Raw genomic sequence first — 27,377 nt, forward strand, 5'->3', positions numbered from 1 at the left:
TAATTTATTTACATATAGTACGTAGAAATTAAATTAATGAGTTTTTTTTTTAAAGTTTTAAAAGTTACGTAAAAACCGTTAATAAAAAAATAAAATAAAATAAAAACAAATTCATGAGATATTTATTCCTTTCTCTTGGCAACACACGGATTTTTATATAAATATGAATGAATCACAAACGAATTTACTTGCGGGACTAAAGAAAATATTAGAAGAGATCTAAAAATGCTGTAACAGACTTATCTATTGGAAAATGTCTATGAAATAGCAATTTTCATTCCATCTGTACATAAACATACACTATCGATCAAGAATAATAATAACATAAATGAGTGTAAGGAAATATCACGTATTTAGTTATAGGTACACCCCGGCTCAATTTACTGTAACACGCCGGTAATCGTTAATGACTGGTGCCCTCCACGCCGGGCAAGAGACAGGCACGTAGTGCTGCACGCCGGATCGCTCCTGAAAACAGCAGCCTCTGATGCAGCAAGCCTGAGCGGCATGATTTATACCTGTAAATGCATACGAACTCTTCAAACAGGCTATTTTCTTGATAATCATGCGTTAGACCGTCCAATCTCTTAGTTTTTAGCCTTAAAACACGTCGATTGGCAGCTAGTTTCATATGTACTACTTTTCCGCTGTGTTGTATAATTGTCGTACTGTTCACCATGTACATTGTTGTAAACTTTACTATACATTTCTGCGTCTTCCAAAAGTTCATAATTCTTAAGTTATTTGCTTTTGTATTTACTATGTTACTATACCCTTCAGCTGCAGCCTACTTTCTGGAAGTAGGCTGGCAGTTCAATCATCTGCTCCTTTGTTCTGCTAGTGTAGTTGTTGAAACTTTGTACATGACAATTACTCGATTACAGTTAATGATCAGATGATGCAATGAGTGAGGGTAAAGGCATAGTAATCTCAGGGCTTTCGGGCCGCTTTCCTAATTCTAACAATGTGGATGAGTTTTGGGACAACCTTGTTGCTGGTAAGTTCTTAAATGTGCACAATTTAAATTGTACAATGCATGAATGCACATTGATCATCCAATGAAGATGTTTCATTGCTTCCGAAGCAGTTATGATTCACATACCATTAATAAACTATTTTAATTTGGCGCATTTCAAAAAATGTTGGCATTTAGTAGTTATCAAACGAATCATGTACCTACTACATACTGGCTCACTAGGCTTACACCGGGCATTGTTCGTTTAACTAAATGATAAACCCATTGTTTCGCAGGAACGGACATGATCACTGATGAGCCGAGAAGGTGGCCTGCTGGAATATTTGGTCTGCCGGAGAGAGCTGGACTTCTCCACGACATAGATTCCTTTGATGCCTCCTTCTTCGGGGTCAGTGCCAAGCAGGCCCATCAGATGGATCCTCAGCTCAGAATTTTACTGGAAGTTGCTTACGAAGCAATACTTGACTCAGGTTAGAAATAAGGATTATCTACATATTTGAATTTATAATTATCATATTATGGGGTTTCTAATAGCATTACAAATATATCAAGGTGTGACTACGAAGCCCCTCCAGTAAATTTTAAACCCTGACTTCAAACCCTAATTACACGAGATGTTATAGGATGATTCCAAATTGGTAGCCAAATTAATATCTGGTTAATGATTCCCTGATTATGATAGCCCCCATACATAGTACTATTCTGTTAGGATAACTACCCGACTATTTTATTCCAGGATACCACCCGAGCGAGCTAAAAGGTAAGAAGATAGGTGTGTATGTAGGCGGATCCTCCTCTGAAGCTTACGATGCGTGGTCATCAAACGCTGACGCCCAAACAGGATATGGTTTACTCGGCTGCTGCCGGTGCATGCTTGCTAACAGAGTAGCCTTCACTTTCGACTTCAGAGGACCCAGTTATACTCTGGACACTGCCTGCAGTTCCTCCATGTTCGCTCTGGATGCTGCTTTCAAAAGTATCCAGCTTGGAGAGTGTGACATGGCTCTGGTGGCGGGGGTTAACCTTCTGTTAAAACCTAATTGTTCCCTAGACTTCCACAGACTTTCTATGCTTTCCCACGATGGCTCTTGTAAGGTATGTGCCATATGGTTCAGACTTGGGAACAAGCCAGTTTCAAAGTTTTAATACGAATACTTACGCTATGGAAATTTATTGACAGATATGCTGGTCGTTGAGTAGGGGGTTTTTGTGATGTCCTAACTAACTTTCCTTTTTCATAGACTGACTCACCCGTTTCAGGTATTTGATGAAGGAGCTAACGGATATGTTAGAGCTGAGACAGTTTCTGCAGTAGTTTTATGTAGGGAAAATCTCTCCAGAAGAGCCTATGCGAGAATTCTTGGCACCCGAACAAACACTGATGGGTCAGTCCTTAACCTGAATTTAGGGCAATTTTTCACCGTCCTTAGTCCTTATCCTGAATCGTGGGCTCTTTTTTACTGCCCTGAACTTATGCTCATGTAGTTCTAACCAATTTTCAAGGGAGAACCACACCCTCCCTATGTCAAATAATTGATTCTTATAAGTTATAATAATATTTACATTCTAAACCTGTGTAGTTACAAGAGTACTGGGATAACGTATCCGAACCATGAGATACAGGCTGAGTTGCTGAGCGACCTGTACGAGGCAGCTGGGGTTTCGCCTGACGATGTGTACTATCTTGAAATGCACGGGACTGGAACTCAGGTGACATTCTTTACTTGAAATTCTTGTCTTTCTGCCGAATTTCAAAATATTTTGAGTATTGCACGCACCGAAAGTAGATACATATAAACTATGTTGTTTTCCATCCCAGGCTGGTGATACACAAGAGATGTTGGGAGTTGAGAAGTATTTCCTGGATAATGGGGCCCGATCCTCTGACGCCCCTCTTTATGTTGGCAGTGTTAAGAGCAACATGGGCCACAGTGAGCCTAGTAGTGGGGTGGCAGCCCTTACTAAGATACTCCTGTCATACCACTACAAGAAGATACCAGCCAACATCAACTTCAACAAACCCAACTCTAAGGTTTCTTTTATTTAATTAAGGGATTCGTTCATTTTTGGGATTTAGCCATGAACTTGGTCATTAAATTTTGAAACGAGACAGGTGGAGTAAAATAGGGTTTCTATCCTGGCGGAGCAGGTTTAATTAACGTGTCAATATCAAATAGTTAAAGTTTATCGAATGTTTAAATATTAAATATGCACTTTTCCTAGTTGAAGCCACTCGTTGATGGAACTGTTGTACCTGTCACATCGCATTTAGAGCTACGATCGGGGGATATCATCGGAATTAACTCATTTGGATTCGGTGGAGCTAATGCTCATGTCATTTTACAGGTTAATAACTTGATTACGGGAAACATTTCAAATTCATAGAATTTGAAGTTTTGAAATCTCTGAGAATATTTTAAGTTTCCGAGAATTCTTAGTCTAGTATTATATTAATAGTTAAGTTAATAAAAAGTTAATAAAAATATGAATAGTTAAGTTAATAAAAGGCTGAATCTAACTCGCAAAACCCCAGGGAGTATCGGGAGATGAGCCACGACCTGTAAACTCGGAGATTCCCATCCTTGTTCCGTATTATAATCGGAGACCAGAACAAACCCAGTCAGCGCTGTGTCAGATTAGAGATGAGCACGTTACCCATGACAAACTCAGCTACCTTCACATGATATCTCAGGTTAGCGAGCTTTTATCTATGTTTCTGTGAAAAAAGAACAGCTTATTTCACACTTGGCAGTCTAGTGCAGTTTAGAGAATCCTATGTAGACAATAAGTTTGATTTATTCAGGGTTCTGCTGCAACAAATGTTACAAGAGGATTTGTTATTTTAAACGGAGTAAAGAAAGAACCAATAGTAGCTGAGAGTAGCCCTGCAGCAGAGAAACGGCCCTTGTGGTTCGTAATGACTGGTATGGGGGCACAGTGGCACGAGATGGGAAAAGACATGCTCAAATACGAAACATTTAGACGGTACGTAAAATGTGAACTGGTAAAATACTTATTAATGGTGTTCAAATAGCAAGGTCAATTTACTGGCTATTTGGTAAAGTTATTGAGATTTTACAAATAATACTTCAGGTCAATAGAAGAGTGTTCCGGAGCGCTAGCCTCTGTTCCAGGATGTACAATAGACCTACACCACCTGCTCACCTCCCCCGCAGCCGAGCTGCAGAGTGCAGAGAACGCATTTGTCGGGCTGTGCGCAGTCAGATAGGTCTGGTGGACCTGCTGTGCGAGTTTGGGTTGAAGCCTGATGGGCTTTTGGGGCACAGTGTAGGGGAACTGGTGTGTGGGTACGCTGACGGCTGTTTGGATGCCGGACAAACCATCTTAGCTAGTTACTTCAGAGGTACTTCTTACTTTAGTAATGTGAACAAGCTCTCACAAGGAAACATCTCCTAATTGTTAAAATCATCAGATTGTTAGATCATCAGTTTATTGGATATTTTAATGCTTATTAAAAAGGAGCTTTAACATTATGCACGCAGGAAAGTGTATTAAAGATGCAGGATTAAAAGAAGGAGGAATGGCAGCTGTAGGCTTGACTTGGAGTGAAGCAGCAAGTGCTTGTCCTTCTGGAGTTGTTCCTGCTTGTCACAATGCTGAGGTGAGTTTTAGTACCGCTAGCGTTTTGTTGATATTGTGGTAAATTTATTGGGGTACAAGTTTGGAATACATAATATTTATACTAAAAAGGTAAGTTATGTACACTGTACAGAGTACAGGTTCCTAAAATAAAATGTTTTGATCTATCATGCTAAGAATATTACAATATTTTCGAATCAAAATGAAAAGTTGGCGTTGAAACCAAGTTATATGTACATTGAATTAATTTGCAGGACTCGGTAACGATTTCTGGAGACAAACAAAAAGTTTCAGACCTTGTCCAAAAGCTGGCAGATGATGGAGTGTTTGCTAAAAATGTCAATTCATGTGGTGTAGCTTTCCATTCTCCTTGTCTCGCTCCTGTTGGACCACAATTGGAAGAATGCTTGAAACCAGTCATTCCTCACCCGAAACTCAGATCTCAAGGTACGTTCGATAAATAAATAACAATATTCGTGTTTTTATCCAGTTATTTCCATTGTTTGAAGTCACTCCGCTCTCAGACAGGAGAGCATCTTATCTTATAAATATTTACGGAAGAAGCTCTAGGAGTAGGAGATGTTTTGCTCGGGTCGATACTTCCAACTCGACTTCTAGCATCTAAACTGGTGTTAGAGTAGTGCTGAATGATAGGCTGACCTTTGCTGAACCCGCTCTGGACCCAGTCTCTGTAGCCCTGCATCCTGCTGTAGTACACCATGGGGCTGAGGTAGGCGTTCAGGACCACCATCTGGACTGCTGAGATGTTCCAAGTGTAGAACTTCATGAAGATGTTCTGATACCGGGGGTGTGAGTAATTGTGCATGTTTTCATAGTCTACGATCCAAAGGAGCATGTTGATACACTGCGGCAGGTTACAAATGAGGAATATTCCAGTTACTATAGTGATTGTTACAGAAGCCTGTTTCTTGTTTGATTGTCTTCCAGTCGTAGCGATTATATTAGTCTTTCCCAGTTTATAAACAGAACTTATAAAGCTCACTATGATGATAAACGATGGAATCCCAATCTCCAGTTCATACAACTGATCATCAATTTTGCCGTAAATCTTCTTGATGCCCAAGTCCTCGTAGCAATAGGCGTCAAAAGTGTCATACACGTGTATTTGCTTGGAGCTCAAGATCGCATACTGCAACACCAGGAATAGCACATAACCTCTGAAAGCCCACACTACGGGCTCCTTAGTTGGAGTCGTGAAAGGAAAGCAAATGACAATAGCTCTGGATAAAGCAAGCAGCAGGACCAGGAAGATAGCTAACAACTGCAGGGCTCTGAAGACGATCCTCCAGGCAATACAGAAGTGAATGTTGCCAAAGAGGAGGGGATCACGTCCCCACCACATGCTTAACATGACAGGGAGGTGAGTCAGACAGGTGAGCAGATCCACTACACAGATCCGTCTGTAGAGCTGGGTGGGCAGGTCCCTACTTTTACACAGCACGTTGAAGTAGTAGATGGAGAGAATGTTAGCTGGAACTCCAAACAACAGGCCTGTTAGCAGGTTCATCGAGATGAGCTTGTCTAGATGTGATACGATGGTTGGGATCTCGTCTAGTTCTGCAGACACGTTGGCCATGTGGTCAAACATAATGGAGCTAGTAAGATTATAAAGTAAGTCAGAGGAATGGTTATAAAGTTACTCAGAGGAAAACGGAAAACCAATATCCAATTATGAATTGCGGAGATTTGTCATGCATTAGTCTTTGGTAAGGAGTAACGAAAGGATGAATTTTATATTAAGTAATATAATAAAGTAATAACGGTATTAGATTGATTAAAATTTATAAAATCGTGACTTCAATCAAGAAATCAAAGAGCATTGCATTAACGGATGATGGGGGTTACTCACTAGAGAAAATAATTCTTAAACAACGCACAAATACCATTACATAATTGGGGGGAAAAACTAATCAAATGAGACAATTTGGAAAATCTCTGTACCCTGATTTTCGTAATCGAACAGGGGAAAAATAGATAAAATCGACATTCCATCAATCTGTCAAAATACGTTGACAAATTTAGGAATATAAATTTTCCCATCAATATCGGATATCCCACCTATTACAGTACTACACAAGACAAATATCGTGCACTGACAAACAGCTCACTAAACTCTTTAGTTAAACTTATTAATATACTGGAGGTAACAGTAGGAAGGAACTAATGAGAAGAACGGGCTGAATTTACCTCTGGAATTTTCATTTTGCGTTGGTGTACCCGTTTGTCACATCATTACCATATATTATGTTTTATTTTATTCCTATTTATATAAATTAGAGTCAGGAACACTGTGCTGGCTTCCCAAAATGACAACTTTTTGCGGACGTTAGGTGCTTTGAAGTTCTTATAAATATGCGGTCAAATTGTGGATTGTGGTACCCGGCACCATTACACGGCACCATTGTGGTACCCGGTCACCATTGTGGTACCCGGGCAGTAGGCACCATGCCTATGGAGAGTGATGCTTAGGATAATAATTACAATAATAATTAGGATAGTTCTTTACTCCCCGAAATTAGTAATAATAAGACTATCGCATTTGGTGCGTCATTGACTCATGTGATCTTGTCATGGTTAATAGAGAGTCTTGATATCACGTAATTTAGAGTCTAGATCCAAATATTATAATCATTTTGATGACAAAAGCTGGATAATGAACAAACAAATGAGTTCTAGCTGATCCTTGAACAGAAACTTTAGGAAACTAACAACTGTGCAATTACGATCATAATAAATCCTTTGTTACTTGAAAGGCCATACTAGAAACCCTTAACCTTTGATGCTAATATGCTAGCCTACTTTGAACTGAAGAAGCTAGATAAGAAGAGCAGCACAATTGATAACAACAACAGGGCGATAAGAGCCCACAACATATTGTATGTGTATACTTTAATGGCTAAGGTTATACCCTACACGTCACGACTCGTGTGGTCATGTAATCATGATGTGCATTTGTCCCCAAAACAGCAACCTTAATATATACTAGAGTAAGTCGTCTCGTTGACACCAAGTTTAAACACGAGTTACTCAGGAGCAAACTTTTGTAAGCCTAAGTCTTTAAATTAACAACTAGAAATAGTAAGCAGAAGAACTCATCAATGAGAACAACTGCTGAATTTCAGTAACAACTGATCTAAAACGAGAAGAGGAGGCTAACAAAGCGACATTTAAGGCAACAATAATTGACTGATTGAAAGATTGGGCGGCATTGTTTCACTCAATTGTGGTGAATTCCAGGAATAACAATGGTTACTTATGTTTCTCAGACAATTTTACCTTGTTTGACGAACTAAAACTCTGTAGCAACCGAGAAAATTGTTTAAAAGATTAGAAGATTAGAAAATTAGATAATTATAAGATTAAGAGATTATAAGATTAGAAGATTAGAAGTTTAGAAGAAAGCGTTTCACTTATTATAAGTCAATTTGTGGGTGCACACATTTCGGCAATTCTTTTAGCCAAAGAAAATAATAAAGCTGTATTTCACAGACTGTCTGCGATGACCAACATGTCTCCCCTACTAACTGCTTGCTCAGCGAATATCCTAGCGAATAGTCTAGAATTCTCTATTCTACAATTAGGTTCATAGAAAAGCATTGCGCTTTATCAAGACCATTATAAAAGTCATTCGACCGATCACTCTGAGCTTGATTTAGTCTTTATTCAAGACGTCTTCACCATGATTACAGGGGAAAGCTAATGTCAAGAATGGGTCTAAATTTATAAAATTAGAATAAAATTGTCATCCTAAGGTGATCTGACAGATCATTAGAGGTTTACTGGCGTCGGCAAATAACAACGTACGATAGGTTTGCAAATATGTGGTTTAAAACTTGGGTTGCGGTAGGATTACCGTCTAGAGGCCTGAAGAACATCTAGAAAAGAATCTTAGGTATGCAATTCCATCATGATCAAATAAAGGAGATTTTGTGTGACGAATTACATATTGTTTGATATCAAAAGCTGGTCAGTAAAAGCACAAACAAGCTGTAATCGATGCTTAAACAGAAACATAAGGCAAATTACCACTGAGCATTCATGAGCAATGGGTACACAAAAACATTTCAGGGGCCTACAAATTGTAAGGTTATGCCAGAGGTAATGATTCGATAATGAGCTCGTCAGTAGGGCCACTTTCTAATAAACCCATTGTAACGCCATTACGCCATATGAACTGTAACGGCTCGATGTGCATACCATATAATACCACGTAATCATGATGTGTACCTGAACACCTAAAGATAGCATCCCTGTCAAATACGAAGATAATAGCATCGGTCTGCTGGTGATAATATACAAAACATCCTGTCCCTATGGGAATGACATGGTCTAGACTAAAGGCTCGGCAACAGCCATTATTCATTATATAAATACTCAGTAAACATATATATATATTACCAACTAACTAACTGTTAAACAGTGGGATGGTCGAGAATGTTCGGCTTATAAAAACATATAAAAAGCTAAGTGTTTCACTTTCCCGTGTCATGCCAGAAGATGGTCACAAAATGAGGCAAAAATAGCGGATTATTATTTTAACTTGTGACAGCAGACGTTTAACCATGTGCCTGAGAAAATTGCCATAGTATTTAACAGAGGAACCCTTGCAAAAACGCGGTAGTAGCACTTCCTTTTCAGAAACAAAAGCAAATCTCAAGAAGATAAACGTACAAATATGGATTATGGCATTGATTATAATGTTGAAGGGTTGATCAGTTTAATGAGTATATTACATCCTTATTTCTGATTGTAGGGTTTCAGAGTCGCGTCTGCTCCTGTCAAGATCAGCTGATATGGGGAGGTCAACTTTCAGAGTTGGAACATAGTTATGAGTTCCTTTTTACTTATTAGTTCTTTACTATAACTTTATCAACAAATAAGATAAGTTCTGTTAGGGGCCGAGGGGAACTTGTTTTCGAAATAGCAGTTCACCAACGATGAACGACCCGGACCTGTGACCAAACTTTACTGCACAACTATGGTTAGGGTCAAATGTTTTTCATGACGTAACATTAAAAACATCGGAAAATATAATAACGCTGAAAAATCAAGAAAAAAAATATGTATATTATATATTTTCTTTATAATACAAAACCGCGCAACATATTAAGTGACCTACAACCAAACCAAATACAGATTGACGGCGACACGTCCTAATATGCGCGCGCAGTTTTCAAGTTCTGCACGCCTTATCGATTGTCACGTGCGCCACAGTGCACTCTACGGACTTTTATTAGGTACTAGGTATTTGATAAAAGCGAGAGTGAGTCTTGGCAAATGGATAACTGGTCAAGCTGGATCACAATGACGGAATCCTTCATACGATTGAAATTGAGGCACTTTGTCTTTAATAATTGCTTATACACACAATGTTTTGGAATCTTACGTTGTAAAGTTATAAAGTTATGATATTGAATTCTCTACTTCAATTGTGCGCATCGCCAGCTTAACTACCCATGTATTATTGTAGATCCCTCCATGAGGTTAATTCCAAGTAAATAAATCTTGAATTGTGAGAACTGAGAAGAACCAGTGTAAGACACCTTGGGGCTTGGAAGTTAATAAAACAATAAGTTGCAAATTTGGCGAATTGCTCAGCTGAATTGCGGTGTTTTTGCCGCACATTAAAAAGTTTAAGTCGGGTGCTGAATCGTGATCCGAGCTGATCCGTCTGTGTTTCTATTATTATTGTTCAAAAGCAAGATATAATTCCGATGGTTGCAGAATTGCACTGTCGACATATTGACGCATTTGTTTTCGTACTTTGGCTGTTTTCTGCACTACCAGTTGTTTTTCACAATTCTAATCAAAGAGTTGGGAGATTTTTGATATCAGTTCACAAGAAACATGACATCGGAAAGCGTATTTGACTTTAAAATTTTTTAAACGTGAAAAAGTAAAATACATTTATCATATTATTTACAGGTTGGGTGTGTACCTCAAGAAAAGAATCTGAGTGGGACAAAGCAAAATACTGCGATGCTACTTATCTGTCTAATAATCTTGTCAGCCCCGTTTGGTACGTGTTTTAGTGACCTAGTTAACTTTTGTACGTGTTTTAGTGTTGTTTGTTGTTTGTTAGTTAACTTTGATATTTTAGTGATTTTCTCCACTAAATACTGTACTGAAGATAGTTTAAATCAAGCCTCTGTACTCATTTTTATCATTTAAGTTTGATGAGTCGAAATCTACATCCTTCGCTAGTCTTTATGTCTCCTTGTTTATTTCGGCCCATATGCTCTAATTTTTCGTAGCCCTATAACAGCTTATACTTCGGTGCAACTTCAGAATAGAGTAATGAGCTAATTTAAGCCCCAGAGATTTTGCTAGAATTTATTAGGTTGGCATAAAAGGATAACCGGAAATTAGAGATGGAATTATTGAAGTAAAGAAATGCAGGATGCTTATTTATTGCTAAAAACATGAACATAAAGTGTCAATGGCCGCTAAAGAATTCCCTAGAATATTCAGAATATGGCCATAATATTAACAATTTTTGACCTCGAGTATGATGGACTAGGTTCCAGAATTTTGAAAAGTAAATTATGAAATAACTTGAACCATATGTTCAGGTTCCACGAGAGCCTTGCCAAGATCCCTGATAATGCGATTGTGGTTGAGATAGCAGCTTGTGGACTCCTACAATCCATACTTAAACGAGCCCTACCTACCTGCACAATACTCCCTCTCATGAAACGAAAAGATCCTAAATGTGTAGAATTCTTCCTGAACAGCATTGGAAAACTCTGGAACTTGGGTGTGAACCCTAAGTTTGCTAAGTTTTACGAGGCACCCTCCCTCCCTCTGGTAGATCTACCTCCCATGTCTGGTCTGGTGGACTGGGACCACTCTGTCCAGTACAACACGCCCGGGCTCAGTGACTACGGAAGTGGTGCTGGAAGTGGCTCTCAGGTTCGTCCGAGTCATTTTAGTTGGAACATTTCCTCAGGATATTCCTCAGAAGTAACGATTGTTTTATAATGGTATTTAGTTTGGACAATGGACATGATTTCCCTTAACTGTATATCAAATGTTAGCATTGTTCATCTCCAGGTTTCGTACTCGTACAAGATAGACACAGTCGACTCCTCCAACCCCTACCACACAATGAAGGATCACGTGATTGACAGCAGGAACCTCCTCCCAGCTACAGGTTATCTCTACCTCGCCTGGAGGTCTATAGCTACAGCTGTTCACTCTACCGTTGATAAGTGTCCTATAACCCTCCAACACATTACTCTGCACCAGGTTCGTTGCTCACTTAACATAACTAACAATCGCTATTCAAATTTATATTTATAAATATAAATTTGAATAGCGATTGTTAGTTATATCATTATATGAGTTAAACGCTAAATAGAAGAAAATACACTTTTTATATTACCGTTCTTGGTAGTTTATGTTTATATTAAGACTCTGACCTCTTCAGGCTACCATTCTGTCGACTCTGGGGCCCACTACCATGACGGTGACACTGAGTCCGGGTTCCAGGAACTTTGAAGTGACATCAGGTGACAGTCTGGTAGTAAGTGGACAGTACTCACTGGATGATGCAGTACCGACTACTAAAGACAACGAGGAGGGGGATTCAGGAGATCAGCTCATTCTTAAACCAGATGGCATCTACAAGGTACATTTATTTTCTACTTTCATTTTTAGATCTGTACTGTTAATCCAGGGGATATAGTCAATTGATAATATTGATTTTTTCGAACATTTTTAAATGAAAAAAAATATATTATACCAATAATAATACATAATATTGTTCGCTTAGTTCGGTCTAAATAATATTAACATTTCTAAACAGTAAACTAAACATGCATATATAATATTGTAAACCAAAAGTGATTCAAACAATTGTCATACAATTATATTCTATAATCGAAATATCGATGCTAATGACAAATACCAAATTTATATGGGACCCTAAAATGAAGATTGTTATTGGTACTGCTAGGTGTCTGGTGTAGTCTTTATTACACTTACTTAGAAACAGAGAAACTATACCTCATATCTATCTTTCCCACTTGGTCCTACATCCCAGATGACTGTCGGCCTCCTCTCCAATGATAGTTGTTTAAACTCTATATAGAGTACTGCACTGACCGGAGATTTGAAACCCATTGTAGGGAGGAGGAAATGTTGTAGAGTGGGTAGGTGAGGCGGTGGGAGGAGATGTGAAGGTTGCCACACCAGGTGAGAAGATAAGAGGAGCTGTTAACTCGGTTATGGTAGATAACGCTGGTAGGCAACTAAATAGAGAGGGATAAGAAGTTGGAATTGCACTGGATTTTGAGATAAAGGGATTGAAAAAAGTTGGAGGATCTACCAGAGTGAGTGGTTTTACGAGATTTATTGGCTTCACAAATAGAGGGCCTTCAGAGACGAGCTGATGCTTTGAAGTAGAAGTTGGAGTTGAGACCTGACTTTTACTTTTAAGGATGGTATGTTTAATATCTTGGGCTACAGAAGCCTTGATATCGAATTCTCCTCTAGCTCTGTGGAGTTTCATATGTTTCACCAATCGTGATTTTTCGCCCGAACTAAAGTCGCATTCAGAGCACTCATAAGGCTTTTCTCCGGTATGACGCCTATGGTGAATAGTAAGGTATGATTTTCTTCTTGACCTGTAGGGACATTCAGGACACTTGTATGGTTTTTCTCCGGTATGTATCTTCATATGGGAATTTAAATTTGACTTTTGGCTCACACTGTAGGAACATTCAGGACATTTATAAGGTTTCTCTCCAGTATGAATCCTACGGTGGACAACAACGTGATATTTTCGCTTTGCGGTGTAGGCACATTCAGGACATATGTAAAGGGTTACATTTCTGCGAGCTCGTTGACCAGGAATTCCTCTTAGCTTGGTGGCGAGCTCCGTCCATACTGATGTAGTTTTGATGCTGTTAACGTCAGCTCTCGCGTCCGCTGAAGTTCTGCAAATTTTTAAATTGTCGTTGTAGATGCCTTGTGAAAATGAGAAGTTTTCGAGTCCAAGAGAATAGTTGTATTGATTATTTGCAAGGAAAAATCCTTTGTAAGGAAACTGTGTTTGAATGTCTGGACAGTAAGGTCCGTCTGATTTGACCAGACATTCACCTTTCCCTTCCTCCATTTCGATCTTTATCAATTCTGGAATGATATTGCTGCCCTCTTCAATCTTTATCACACTTTTCACCTCTGATATATTTTTCTGGTCCATTTTGCTGAAAGATTGACAATCGTATAAGAAAAAATGTTGTACGGTACATATTAATTATTATTGTCGTGGCGGACACATAGTAACAAAATTAAAACATACTAATATAGCGCTTCCATCGCGATCGAGTAGTTCTACAAAGAAATAGTTTCTACAAATAAAAGAATTTGGGAATAAACGAAATGGGGGAAAGAAGAGGTAGTAACGACTGACCACACGGAGAGTGGATGATCTTGAACGCAGTGGATCTCATAACCGTTAATCATTGAAATTAAACAATTGTACCGAAAAACTCGTACACAACACTCTCACACAACACTTGTACACAAGTAAGGTCTGGCTTAATTATAAATTACTAGTGTAACCCAGGCCTACGGCTGGGTCTTCATTATCACAGATTAATGCCAAAGTATAAAGTCGAAAACACGCATATTCAAGGGATCAAGATACGTTTCATGTGACAGAAGAACATGTCACATAACCCAAAATTATAAAAGGATGAACATCTCACACTTAAACAGTTTTAACTGTAGTAGTTTTAAAACTATGAGCAATTACAGAATCTACATTATGTATAAAGGGAGAGATGGGGGAGAGAAAAAGTGAGACACTTTAGTATCACGTTGGGCCCGTACAAAACCATCAATTAAACCACTTACCACCGGCCGATTTAAAAAATAAATTAAGCTATTCGACTTCGTAAGAGTTTTGTCGACACTAAATCACTATACCGAAAAATACCAGGCCCATATCTCTTACCGTTTTAAGCCGTTTGTAAATTACCCACAGACACACACAAGTATTAGGGCTCTGTAAAAGTACATAAAATATTTACATAACAATGTATAAGCTGCAGCGCACTGCGGATTGTGGATTGTGGCGTGAATAATAATTTAAATAAAGAAGGACTACATCAATACCCTGCACTTAGTACCTACATAACACACTGGTAGGGTAACATGTACAGTCTTCCTCTTACTCAGGAGATCGTTTAGTTCTATAATTGTCTCTAAACAGAGCTAGCTAAAGCTAACAATCATCTCCAACTTGATGAGGTTATTGGTTATTGCATCTCTACAATTCCACATACAAGTACTAGTTATTGGACTTTTCGTATGTGTACAACGCAAGCTACCTGGGGAAGGGCTTTCAAGTGACTTGGAAACAAAGAGCAACTGTACCTCATGCAAACTTTGACTAGAAGGCTAGAAGGCCGGTTTGGGTGCAAGGAACTGACAGATAAGACAGTAGTTTTACCGAATGAAACAATGTTTTGCAGTTTATTATACTTACCAAGAGACATTACAGAATTGAAATCTTTAAAATTGATTTACGCTAAATTAACCTTCGAGCGTGCTAAATCACTCTCTCGATCACGTGATATGACCGTATAAGGAAGTTAGTCTAATTTCTCGTTAGGGCTAGGGTTTCAGCATATGCTTTTGCTAAGGATTGGGTTAGGGTTAGGGTTGGGATCAGATTAGAGGGTTAGGGTTTCGAATAGTCGTTCAGGACCAGCTAGAGAACGGGTTGAAAAAGTCACGTGACAGTCGAGTGTATAGTAATTAATCATCATCCATTAACCTTAGTGACGTGGGCTTTGGCAAATTTTTCAAAACGGCAGTTTTCGCAAGGAACCTTTTTATTATTTGATTCTTAGTGGTCTCCAGTACAATATAGTTGGATAAAAAGCTTGAAGTGATCAAGAGTGAATTAGTTAAGAGTGATTGAAATCATAAATCTACTTCGTGAGAATCCAAAAAAGTTGGGTAAGTTGTTCAATTCCCAACGGTAATACTGATCCTTATTTTGATCCTTGATTAAGGGATGGTCCAGTACTAACAAGCATTGCGCCCGTTGTTTCGTACACTACGTGTGACACGTACAAATTGGGCTTATTACCTAATACTATACTGTATACATTACATATGTAGTATACATTAAAATACGCTCGCGCCGCGCATTCATTGACCACAGGCTAGCTATACACCACATCTCCGCAAGCAATCCTCGCGCGCGCGCGGCTAGTTGACATGGTAACGAACGGAAGGAATGACACTATATTCAGACCCGCCTACCGCTATCTCCAAAATCCACGTTTTTCTCCAAAAACGACCATTCGTAACCTTTTACTATTGCCTTTTTACAAAAGGGTGAAATGGAAAAAATTGTTGACTGTACTACATGTACAGTGCTATGCTTTTAGGAGTACATACTATTACTAAACAAAACGGAATTAAAGAACCTTACATCGAAAAGGAGGTGCAGTTATCAATCATTGTCGGCGGTAAACAAGCAAACTTTCTAACTAACAACAAAACATCTACACCCCACAGAAAAGCCTCAGTTGCCTCATTCAATCAGAATACAGAATATATTATATGTGTTAATTGTTCAAAGATGCAGAGAAGCATATAATTGCCATAACCACACTGGCTAAAGCAACAATCCAAGTTAAGTTTCACATTACACCCCCAGGAATTCAGACTGCGGGGCTACGAGTACGGTCCCCTGTATCAGGGAATACTCCACTCAACAGAGGGAGGGGAGACTGGTGAACTGAGCTGGTCCGGGGACTGGGTCAGTTTCCTCGACACCATGTTACAGGTCAGTTGGTAGTACTGGTTGGTAGTACTGGTTAATAGTACTGGTTGATATAATATTATGTTAGTACTTCTCTTGTCACATGATTTCAGCTTCTTGAAACTTGAAAGACAATTCTCGTGTACCTTATTTCAAATGATTGATAACAGTCCCACAACTTCAGGTTCAACTGATCGGTAACAAGAGCCGAGCACTCAGACTTCCTACTAGGATCCGAGAGTTAAGGATAAACCCTGTCGAGCAGCCGGGTGTGGGATGTGACGTGAAGTTTACTGTGAACCACAACACCAAACAGTGCACTGCTGGTGGTGTTTTTATTTCTGGTACGTTTACTGGAATAATACGGTTTAGATCAAACAATAATTATTGAAACTAAAACTTAGTTTTATCCCAAATTTTGAGAACTGAAGTCGTTTGAAAACAAGTTTTTGGTAACAAATTAGCTTATCTGTAGTGACCCTATGATTTTATAAAACCGTTTGCAGGTCTACACACGACGCTATCCCAGCGTAGATCTGACCTAAGGCCAGTAATGTTAGAGACCTACGATTTCGCTCCTTATTACAAGCACGTGACCGCGCAACGTGACGTCACCAACAGCTCACGCGACGTCACTGGTGACGTGACGAAGTTCCCGCACGCGCTGGCTGTGGACAGTGCTCAGCAGTTTATTGAAACTTCTTCGCTTCGTAACATGCTTGATATTGCTCAAGAAAACATACTGGGAATGAACGCTCTTTCTGTTCTTGAAGCGGGAGGAGTCTCTTACTTGAAAAGGTTTTTGAAATAGCAATAAGATTTTATAGCTAGTGATTATTGATCTTATTACCAGTACATAGTTTTCTATTCCTGTTTAATATCAGGCAGTTGTAGTAATGTGTAATAGCAAGCGCTGAGTTGCAAAATTATATGCTGACGCCGGGTGAACAATGGCTTGATCCGATGTAAACAATGAAAATACTTTTTCTTTTCTCCAAAATTTGCTATGATTTCTAAGAAATAACAGCTAACTATAACAAATTAGCTTTTTGTTTTCTTCGAATCAAGGTATAATTTCTATGAAATAACAGCTAACAAATAACAGTTACGTGGAGAATGTGCTGAACTCAAATCCTGGCCGCCCCGTCTGCACCTACAACGTCTCTGTAAGCTCGGAACGAGAAAAAGAAATCACTGATTACGAGCACCTTACGGAGTCTTTCGTGTGGGACGCACTATCTCAGCCCACCTCCGACAAATATAATATCATCATGACGTCATCGACCGTGTGTAACTCTAGGGAGGCGATGGATAATATTCTAGGCTCATTGAAAGCTGGAGGTTTCTTGGTCATGTTGACTCTCGCAGAAGATAAGTTGGAGACAAGTGAAACTGCAGAAATAGTCGCCAGTAGAGATTGTTCGTTTGCAACGCTCTCTCTGATCAGAAGCAAACAGCAGCAGGTTAATTATACTTTAATTACAACAAACTTGCAATAACGATAACCATTATGAGTGCAATCAACTTTTTAAATTGAACACACGACTGAACGAACGTCTATATTTGGAGCTTTACGTTCATCTAACGTTTCAATAAACCCCACTGCACCAGGATGAACTGCGCTGCAAGCACATACAAGTTTCAAGTGAAACGTTCAGTTGGTCAGAAACACTACAGTCAGCTGCAGTAGACGACACAGTAGACAGAATCTGGCTACAAGGCAACACTTCTACAGGAGTTCAGGGGTTGTGCAACGCTCTTAGACAGGAGGATTGCGCCCAGAAGATAAGGTGCGAATTAAATTATAATTTAAAGAAGTATTGTTTTTCAGTGAAATTGTCATCAGACTGTGGTCTGTTATCCAGAAGTTTTGCTTCTCGGGTTCTCCTTTAGTAGGTCTGGAAATAATACCACCCTATCTTCAGATCGTGTCTGTCATCAGAGAAGTTATCGAGAGAAGAACTAGCCTCTGTCGTTGAACATGATTTAGTGAGCAATGTTCTCGTTAACGGAGTGTGGGGAACGTACCGTCATTCCGACGTGACGTCATCAAAAGCTCACGTGACGTCATCAGATAATAACGTGACGTCACGCTCAGCGTATGTAGACACGATTACCCGGGGAGATTTGTCCTCACTCTCCTGGATACAAGCTCCTGCCTCTCCCAAATCCCAGAATACTATTACCTGCGAGGTAACCCTGTCACATTTAAAATTTAATATTTTTTCTCTTAAAACTTGTTTCGCGACTTGTTATTACTTTTCATACTTTAAGTTACTTTGGACTCATATAAATTAAATGACGGACTCAGCACCTTTGAACCTCACAACATTTGACCACTCTCTCCCAGGTATCATTTGCCTCGCTGAACTTCAGAGATATAATGATAGCAACAGGTAAGCTCCCGCCTGACGCCTTGCCTCTGGAGATGCAGGGCAGTAACGACTGTGTGCTGGGACTTGAGTTTAGTGGTCACGTGCAGGGAACTAAATCACGTGTCATGGGCATTCTCCCTGTCAAAGCGCTCGCTACTAGAGTGGTTACTCAGCCGGACTTTACTTGGAAGGTGGGTTATTGGACATTGGTTGTTTATGTTATCAAAGTTTCTACTTGCTGTTTTCTAAATATGGACTTGTCTTGTCCACAAATTTCTCTCTAGTTGTTGAAATACAGTCGTTCATATTTCTCGAGTTAAACGGGAAACTACAAGCAATATCTCACAGGTACCAGATAGTTGGAGTTTAGAAGAAGCCGCCTCCGTCCCCGTAGTGTACTGCACAGCTTACTATTCCCTGATAACTCGCGGGAGACTCCGACGAGGGGAGAGTGTACTGATCCACAGTGGTAGTGGCGGTGTTGGACAGGCAGCCATTTCCATCTCCCTCAGTCTCGGATGTGAAGTCTTCACAACCGTAGGATCGCAACAGAAGATAGATTTCTTGATGTCCAAGTTTCCACAGTTGTCGCGGGATCACATTTTGTACTCCCGAAGTGCTAAGTTTGAGGAGGATATAATGAACATGACGAAGTCTAAGGGTGTTAACGTGGTTCTCAACTCCCTGGCTGGAGATAAATTACAGGTTTGTAGTTTTATTTCTTTTAATAATTGTGCTGGTCACTTGTTGTATTGTTTCCGAGGTTCTAGCAGTTAAAAAGCTTTAGTTCAACACAGTAAACTTAAAATAGCCCGGTAGACAATCGGGATTGGTACTGCTTTTGAATACAGAGTGAACAGACGTTTTATATACTGCATTATTTATAACCTTAGACCTGATGATCGGCCAATAATCAGAAATCATTACGATAGTTGTCTGATTATCGATTCTATAAAAGATCATCGTCTTTTCAGAACGATATACACGCGCACTCTAGTAAATGCGCGATAATCGACTTCTCGTTTTCTGTAATAAAAAATAATATAAGAATTTTAGTAGGTCGGATAGTTTGAGAAGTAATATCTTAATCCATCTCTTGAATGATACCTTTAATTATAAAAAATAGATCAAGAAGATTTTACGACTGACACATGATTTTTCAGGCGAGTGTACGATGTCTCAGTCGACACGGCAGATTCCTTGAGATTGGAAAGTATGATATGAGCGAGAACAATCCAATTGGCCTTGCTATTTTCCTGAAGAATGTTTCGTTCCACGGTATCCTACTGGACGCTCTGTTTGAAGGCAACAACTCTGACTGGGAAGAGGTTCCAATTTCTAATGTTTCCGTCGAGTCCTTTACAGACACTTACATTGTGATTTCACCATTGTTAAATTCTATTAACTAATCTGATAGATGATTAACCGTACATCTATCTCCAGGTAAGAGGGTTGCTGGAGGCAGGTATGAAGTCAGGAGTCGTAAAACCTCTCCCAACAACCTGTTTCCTCAACAACCAGCTAGAGCAGGCCTTCAGATACATGGCTCAAGGAAAACACATAGGAAAAGTTGTTATCAGCACAACCGACGATGCGGGTCAGCTTCCTGCAGTCGTGCTTCCTAAGTTCTCCTGTCAACCCAACAAAAGTTACATTGTAACCGGTGGACTAGGAGGGTTCGGGTTGGAGCTAGTTCAATGGTTGGCGGAACACGGGGCACGTAACGTGACCGTCACAAGTAGGTCAGGTGCTAAATCCAGCTACCAGCAGTGGGTGGTGAGCAGACTCAGGGGTAGTGGAGTTAACGTTACTATAGCAACACACGACACAACCACTGTCCAGGGTGTAGCGGAGATGTTGGGAGCTACCTCTCAGCCGGTCACTGCCATATTCCACCTGGCAGGGATCCTGAGGGACGGTCTGTTGGAGAGTCTTACAGTTCAGCAGTTTGAGGAGGTGTACCGGGCTAAAGTAGACACAGCACGACATCTGGACACCCTGTCACGTGACGTTTGTCCTGAGTTGCAACACTTCGTCTGTTTCAGCAGTGTAGTCAGTGGTAGAGGTAACTCTGGGCAGAGCAACTACGCTGCTGCTAACAGCGTGCTGGAGAGGATATGCGAGGAGAGAATGAAGGGTGGGTATCCTGGACTAGCTATACAGTGGGGAGCTATTGGAGACGTTGGGATGGCGCATAGTATGGTGGGTAACGATGCTAATATCGGTGGAACCTATCCCCAGAGAATATGGAATTGTCTGAGCACCATGTCTCACGCTATGACGCTCAGCTCTCCAGTAGTCTCCTCTATAGTCCTGGCTGACAAAGAAAACCAAGCAAAGGCTGAGGGTGGCAGTGATCTGGTGGTGGTTGTTGCCAACATTATGGGAGCATCGGATCCAAGTAAACTCGACCACAACATTTCCCTCGGTGACCTCGGTCTGGACAGCTTGATGGGAGTGGAAGTTAAACAGGCCCTGGAGCGGGCTGAAATCAGACTCTCGAGCAAAGAAATTAGAGCTCTCACATTATCAGACATCACAAGACTTCAAAGTGGGGAGGATACTTCTGGTAAAACAGAGACCAAAACGGAAGAAAAGGCAACCGAGTCTCTGGTGGTGTTAAAAACAGTGGCTGGTACTGTACCTCTTTACCTGATTCACCCTATCACCCTTGACGTAGAACCTCTGGCAAATATAGCTAAGCATCTAGATTCAACTGTGATTGCGGTGCAGTTTACTGAAAAGGCTCCCTTGGAATCTCTGGAATCTATATCTTCCTTCTACAACTCTGAGATTAAGAAACATCGCGGAGAGGGCAAGTTCCGATTAGGAGGGTATTCGTTTGGGGCCGTTCTGGCGTTCGAGATGGCACTTCAATTTAAAGAAGACGATCTATCGCTAATGGAGTATCTTGTCCTCATTGATGGATCTCCTAATTGGGTAAATGGGCAGATTGAGGACTACAAGGAGGCAAATATCAAGTCGAAGAGGTCTGAAAGTTTGGATAAGCCTACTGAAACTGTGCTTGGATTCATTAGGCGTGCTTTTGGTTCGGAACCTGAAGGACTGTACGAGAAACTGTCAATTCTTTCTCCTGACATTGAGGCTCAAGTTAAGGTAATACTCTTTTGTATTTGTGTGCCAGACGCCAGTTGATTTCATAATTTCTGAAATGACGCAATTTGTAAAGTCGTTAAATACTAATGCATTCGATTGCTTGAGTTAACTTCGCTTTTGTCTTATAATCCAGCAAAACTTAGTCTACATCGTATCCCTAGGTTGCCATGTCAGTGCTGAAGGAAAAGATGCCTGGGATGCTGACTGCGGATACAGGGTACAAAATGCTGTATTTCTCGAAACTCATAATTTTAGCCATGAACTACTCTCCGACGAGCACCTTCTCTGGTTCCGTCCATCTCATCAAAGCTATTGATAGTTATCAGGTACTTATTAATTTTTGTCGAAATTTTCAGATATTGTGAAACAATCTCATAAAACAATTTCATAAAACAATCTCATAAAACATGATATTATACCAAAAAACTTGATATTTTACTAAAAGTTAAAACCCATAATTGGATAGAGTCTCCCTTTCCTTAAAACAAAAGGAAATGATATCAATTTGAATTACCATTCTCAAGTTATGCACAATGATACCGAGAATCAGGGGTGTAGGAATGATTTTCTTCATGGGGGGGCCAAATTCTAAATATTTTTTGGCGCTTCGCGCCACCGCCTAAATTTGTTGGCGCTTCGCGCCAAAGCCTGAATTTCGAGGGTAAGGATAAAAGGAAATTGCAGCATGTGCGGTATCGCGATTTTTCACGTTTGCCGCAACAAATCGCGATTTTTCAGATCCTGGCCTCACGACAAATCGCGATTTTTTCATTTCTTTGCGTCAAATTGCGCATTTTCCTTTAAATCTGAGGACCAAAATTGCGTATTTTGCTTCAAATCTGTGGGCCAAATATTACGTTTTCTATAATTAGTACACGAAACCGATCAGTATCACATCCACAACCTTCCGAATGTAGGTACGGACTTCAAAAAAAACGAAAAATATATTTTCGGCCCAAAATGATCAGGGTAGGATTAAACATGAACAAAAGTAACTTCCAGAAAAACTTTGAAAAATTTCGACTTAAAAAATTTTCGGTCCGAGGTGTTCTCGATACGTACCTCTGAAGGCAGAGCTCCCGTTTCCGAGCTCGTATTGCGAAGGGGAGGCCTGCCTTCCGAGATCGCATTACAAAGGGGAACCCTCGAGTCCAAAATCGTATATTGAACTTCGAAAACCGAAAAAAATATTTTCAGCTCATAATGATCAGGGTAGCATGAAACATGAACAAAAGTAGTTTCCAGAAAAACTTTGAAAAATTTTGACTTAAAAATTTTCGGTCGGAGTCATTCTCGATACGTACCTCTGAAAGCAGAGCTCCCGCTTCCGAGCTCATATTGCGAAGGGGAGGCCTGCCTTCCGAGATCGCATTACAAAGGGAAACCCTCGAGTCCAAAATCGTATATCGAACTTCGAAAACCGAACAAAAATATTTTCGGCTCAGAATGATCAGGGTAGCATGAAACATGAACAAAAGTCGTTTCCAGAAAAACTTTGAAAAATTTTGACTTAGAAAATTTTCGGTCCGAGTCATTCTCGATACGTACCTCTGAAAACAGAACTCCCGCGTCCGAGCTCGTATTGCGAATCGGGGGCCTGCCTTCCGAGATCGCATTACAAAGGGGAACCCTCGAGTCCAAAATCGTATGTCGAACTTCGAAAACCGAACAAAATATTTTTGGCTCAGAATGATCAGGGTAGCATGAAACATGAACAAAAGTAGTTTCCAAGAAAACTTTAAAAATTTTTGACTTTGAAAATGTTTGACTTACAAAATTTTTGACTTTAAAATTTTTGGGGGAAAAAAAATTTGTCCCAAAAATTTTTAGAAACCTAAATTAAAAAGTTGGCCCTTTTTGGCCCCTTGCCCAGATTTCATGGGGGGGCGATGGCCCCCCTGCCCCCCCACTTCCTACACCCCTGCCGAGAATGAACTCGGTGATCGCTCCTTTTTCCCATTCATTTACGGCTTGCGAATTGTAATGAGTTTAGGTTTCTTACATCGACCACACTCTGTAGAAATCTCTTCGGGTTGCTTTTGGCCCGACACCTAGTGTATTGCCGAGTACTGCCTCCGCGTCAGGTACTGTTCTTCAGTTCATTAAAATTGTAAATGAATGGGAAAAGAGAGCGACCGATTTCATTTTCTGTATCATTTTGCATTTTAGAACGGTATTTCAAATTGATATCATCTCTCCTTTGAAAGAGAGACACTGGCAACGGTTCACCCTACCCAATTATGAGTTTTGGCAAAATATCATCTATTTTTGGTTAATATCAGTGTCCTCAGAAATGTAATACTGAGAACTTCATTTATAAGGAGGTAAATTTTTGCATGTTTGTAGTTTATGATTCGTTGCTATTTGCTAAGCATGCAATGATGCAAAGTTTCATTGTAAAAAAAGTCGTGAAAATAACAATTTTCTGTGATTTTAGTGATTTTCTATCGATTTGGGCGTATCCCCACTTGTGCAAATTTTCGAATTAAATTACTTCTTAATGGTGTGAAATCGATTTGAAAATTTGTTACGTTGTCAAAAGTCAATCTTTAAAAGTGCTTACCTTGATAACGTCATCAAGTGGTCATGATGACAATTATCTTCAAGACCTTTGGTCTGAAATGTCTGTATCTTTTATACTTTTAAATGTACAGAGATTTGAATATGGACTAATATTGACTGGCAAGCATTCTCCCTGAATGCTGAATAATGAATATATCCCTATATCACGACAATCTGTCGTGAAACAGGGGTTCCAGAAAACCCCCTTCCCGAATCGGGAAGAATCCCGATACTCCTGCAACTTGAAACTTTTTTGAGGTCGATTTGGTCAACGTCTAGACGCCCTGCAAAATTTCAGATCTCTAACTGAATTTTAACTTGGTTTTTAAGGCACCTGAATATGGAGATTTTGGGTTTTTACCAAATTCCGTATAACATTAGCATTTAGCACTAACACTATAAGTATATAATTATACTAGAAAGCCCTTGGTAACAGGGATGAAGCTAGCAGTTTTTTTATTTATTTGGCAGTCAGTTTTAATCGCATCAAAAATTATCTATCCCACCGAAGATACAGCCGATTTAAATTGTAGCTCGCACTGAACACAACGTAATTACCAAAAAATGTCGCTCGCCAATCTTTGCACGTGCACGTTCAACACCGTTACTATGGTTACTATGCAACTTTTATTTGTTTACCTAATTTGCACGTGGGCGGTCGTACATACAGACATACAAACATAATTCTTTGAATTATAAGTAAGACTAGAAAGCCCGTGGCCACAGGGAGGAAGGTATTAGTATTACCATGAATACTATGCAACCTTTTGCTTTTTACCTAATTTGCACGTGGGCGGTCGTACATACATTCTACAGACAAACATAATTCTTTGAATTATAAATAAGATATAGTGCTGGCGCGTATTTAGAATGTTTTGAACTAAAAATATGCCTGCTGAAAGACTTCTGATGAGTCTAAATGAAAGAAAAAAGTTGAGATGGGGGGGGGGACATACAGTAAAACTAAAGGGGATATAAAGTCAACGGTCGCGCTAAGTGCTTGCCAGCACAGTGATTTGAGGTTGAACAGTACACTCAGGTGGGAGAAGATTACGGGCTGAGCAAGGTATGCTCAGGGAGGATAATGGTGGACAGTGTTCAGGGAGACCACGAAACTTGTGTCACCGACCATGAAGAAGACATTGCCTCTCTCATCACCGCTAGGATGTCTCCCCCTAAAGTTAACACGTTTACTGATGTGCAGGTTCACACTGGTACTTGAGTCATTATATCTAGAACATGGTCAGATAATGAATATTTGTCAGAGCCCATTCCAGGCTGCTTTTTATTTTTGAATTGAGTGATATTTTTGCTGACACGAAGTTAGGACTGCAATTATAAGAAAAGTACATCATTTTACTTTCAGAAGATAGTGTTATTGTAAACACAGTTTATGATCTCCGTTTAATGATTAATATGTTATATTGGAATTGGGGCGAATTTGTTATTGTATAAAATGCATGCTATGCAAACCGAATCTTAAATTTTGATAATTTTTATAGGATATTCAATACAAGTAGAGAACTGATAATTGGTATTGTTTTAAATACCAAGAAAAATACCAGTCAATATTTTTGGTGTTATTTTCAGTACCTCTCATGTAAACATGGTAAAGCATTTTAGTGCTTCTTCCATCGCTTTTAAATTTAAGACTGGTAATCTCTTAATCTGTAATCATATATTTCGCTAGTCGTCAAATATTATGGAAATTTCGGTATAAAGTTTTCAATTTGCGACTGCGACGTAGACACCAATTTATATTGGCAAGGCACGTTTTAAGTTTTTTATAGTATGATTTTTGATGTAATTCTATAGCTGCTTACTCGCTTAAATTAATTCTAAAACCTTGTTTATGCTTTTCACTCATACTGTCAGTAACACTAAAGTTAAGCAAAAGATGGTTCAGAGAAAGAGCGGAAAATTTGCTATCGAATTTGGATAATGATTAATCACTCTAAACTCAACTGTCACGTGACTTTTGTAACCCGTTCTCTAGTGGCGTTTGCCGGGGTATGTGGCCCTGCATGACTATTCGAAACCCTAACCCTCTTATCTGATCCCAACCTCAAACCTTAACCGACCCTAACCCAATACCTAACAAAAGCATTTGAAACCCTAACCCTAACGAGAAATTAGACCAACTTCCTTACATATAATAGTCATGTCACGTGATCGAGACAGTTTTTGCCAATATCTCGTCAGGGGAGTATTTTATTAACTCTATCTTGTTTACCTGGGGACCTCAGGCTATTATTTGTTATTGATTATGTTCATCAACATAGAGATTAGGCGGAATGACAGGCTGAGCGCGGCCTAGTAATATCTTGTATGGTGTATGTTATGTGGGTGATTCGAAAATACATTGATTCAAGTTGCTCTCAACTAGACTGTCGGGGACCCTTTTAGAAAAATTTCGAAGATCGACTGAAAAGTGATTTAGCACGCTCGATCGAATTTAAGATTTGAACATTTTTAAAGAAATTAAGCCCTGACCCTTGCTCTATCATCTATCCAGAGCCCTTACCCGGGAACATCAGGCTATTATATTTATGTTCATAATCAGAGATCCGGCGGAATGACAGGCTGAGCGCGGCCCAGTAACCAACCATGTGCTTTCGCGCCACTGCGGGCGCGCTTGTTTCACAAGCCGGGTCGGCCGGCGAGCGCCCGCTACTGCAAGGGCTCTATGGTTACTGGGCCGCTCTCAGCCTGTCATTCCGCCGAATCTCTGATCATGAACATAAATATAATAGCCTGATGTCCCCAGGTAAGGGCTCTGGATAGATGATAGAGCAAGGGTCAGGGTGCACTTGGTTAAAGAACTGCCATCCGGATCCCCATGACTTGGGAATACTAGGAAATATAAGTATAACAAAGTAACGGCGAACAGTAAAATATGCAATCACAATATTGTTTACCTGGGGATTAGTTGTATCACGGT

General features: G+C 39.8%; 1 protein-coding gene across 1 annotated transcript; it reads left to right on the plus strand.

Moving 5' to 3' along the window:
• The first annotated feature begins 883 nt into the window (after nucleotides 1–883).
• Nucleotides 884–26,280, plus strand: LOC134812012 (fatty acid synthase-like). The gene is given in 29 exon segments (XM_063819186.1): nucleotides 884–997; nucleotides 1,252–1,446; nucleotides 1,713–2,071; nucleotides 2,237–2,361; nucleotides 2,557–2,686; nucleotides 2,796–3,008; nucleotides 3,200–3,322; nucleotides 3,510–3,668; nucleotides 3,780–3,961; nucleotides 4,070–4,194; nucleotides 4,197–4,340; nucleotides 4,480–4,598; nucleotides 4,831–5,023; nucleotides 10,523–10,616; nucleotides 11,170–11,509; nucleotides 11,651–11,845; nucleotides 12,027–12,227; nucleotides 16,278–16,406; nucleotides 16,567–16,726; nucleotides 16,889–17,180; nucleotides 17,488–17,845; nucleotides 17,994–18,172; nucleotides 18,308–18,575; nucleotides 18,733–18,948; nucleotides 19,106–19,462; nucleotides 19,921–20,085; nucleotides 20,201–21,874; nucleotides 22,036–22,200; nucleotides 25,476–26,280. Coding segments are annotated over 29 exon segments (7,137 nt in total). The 5' UTR covers nucleotides 884–903; the 3' UTR covers nucleotides 25,659–26,280.
• Nucleotides 26,281–27,377: the final 1,097 nt, after the last annotated feature.

The sequence above is a fragment of the Bolinopsis microptera genome, chromosome 2, assembly GCF_026151205.1.
Source record: "Bolinopsis microptera isolate Bmic1 chromosome 2, MBARI_Bmic_1.0, whole genome shotgun sequence".
Classification (NCBI taxonomy): domain Eukaryota; kingdom Metazoa; phylum Ctenophora; class Tentaculata; order Lobata; family Bolinopsidae; genus Bolinopsis; species Bolinopsis microptera.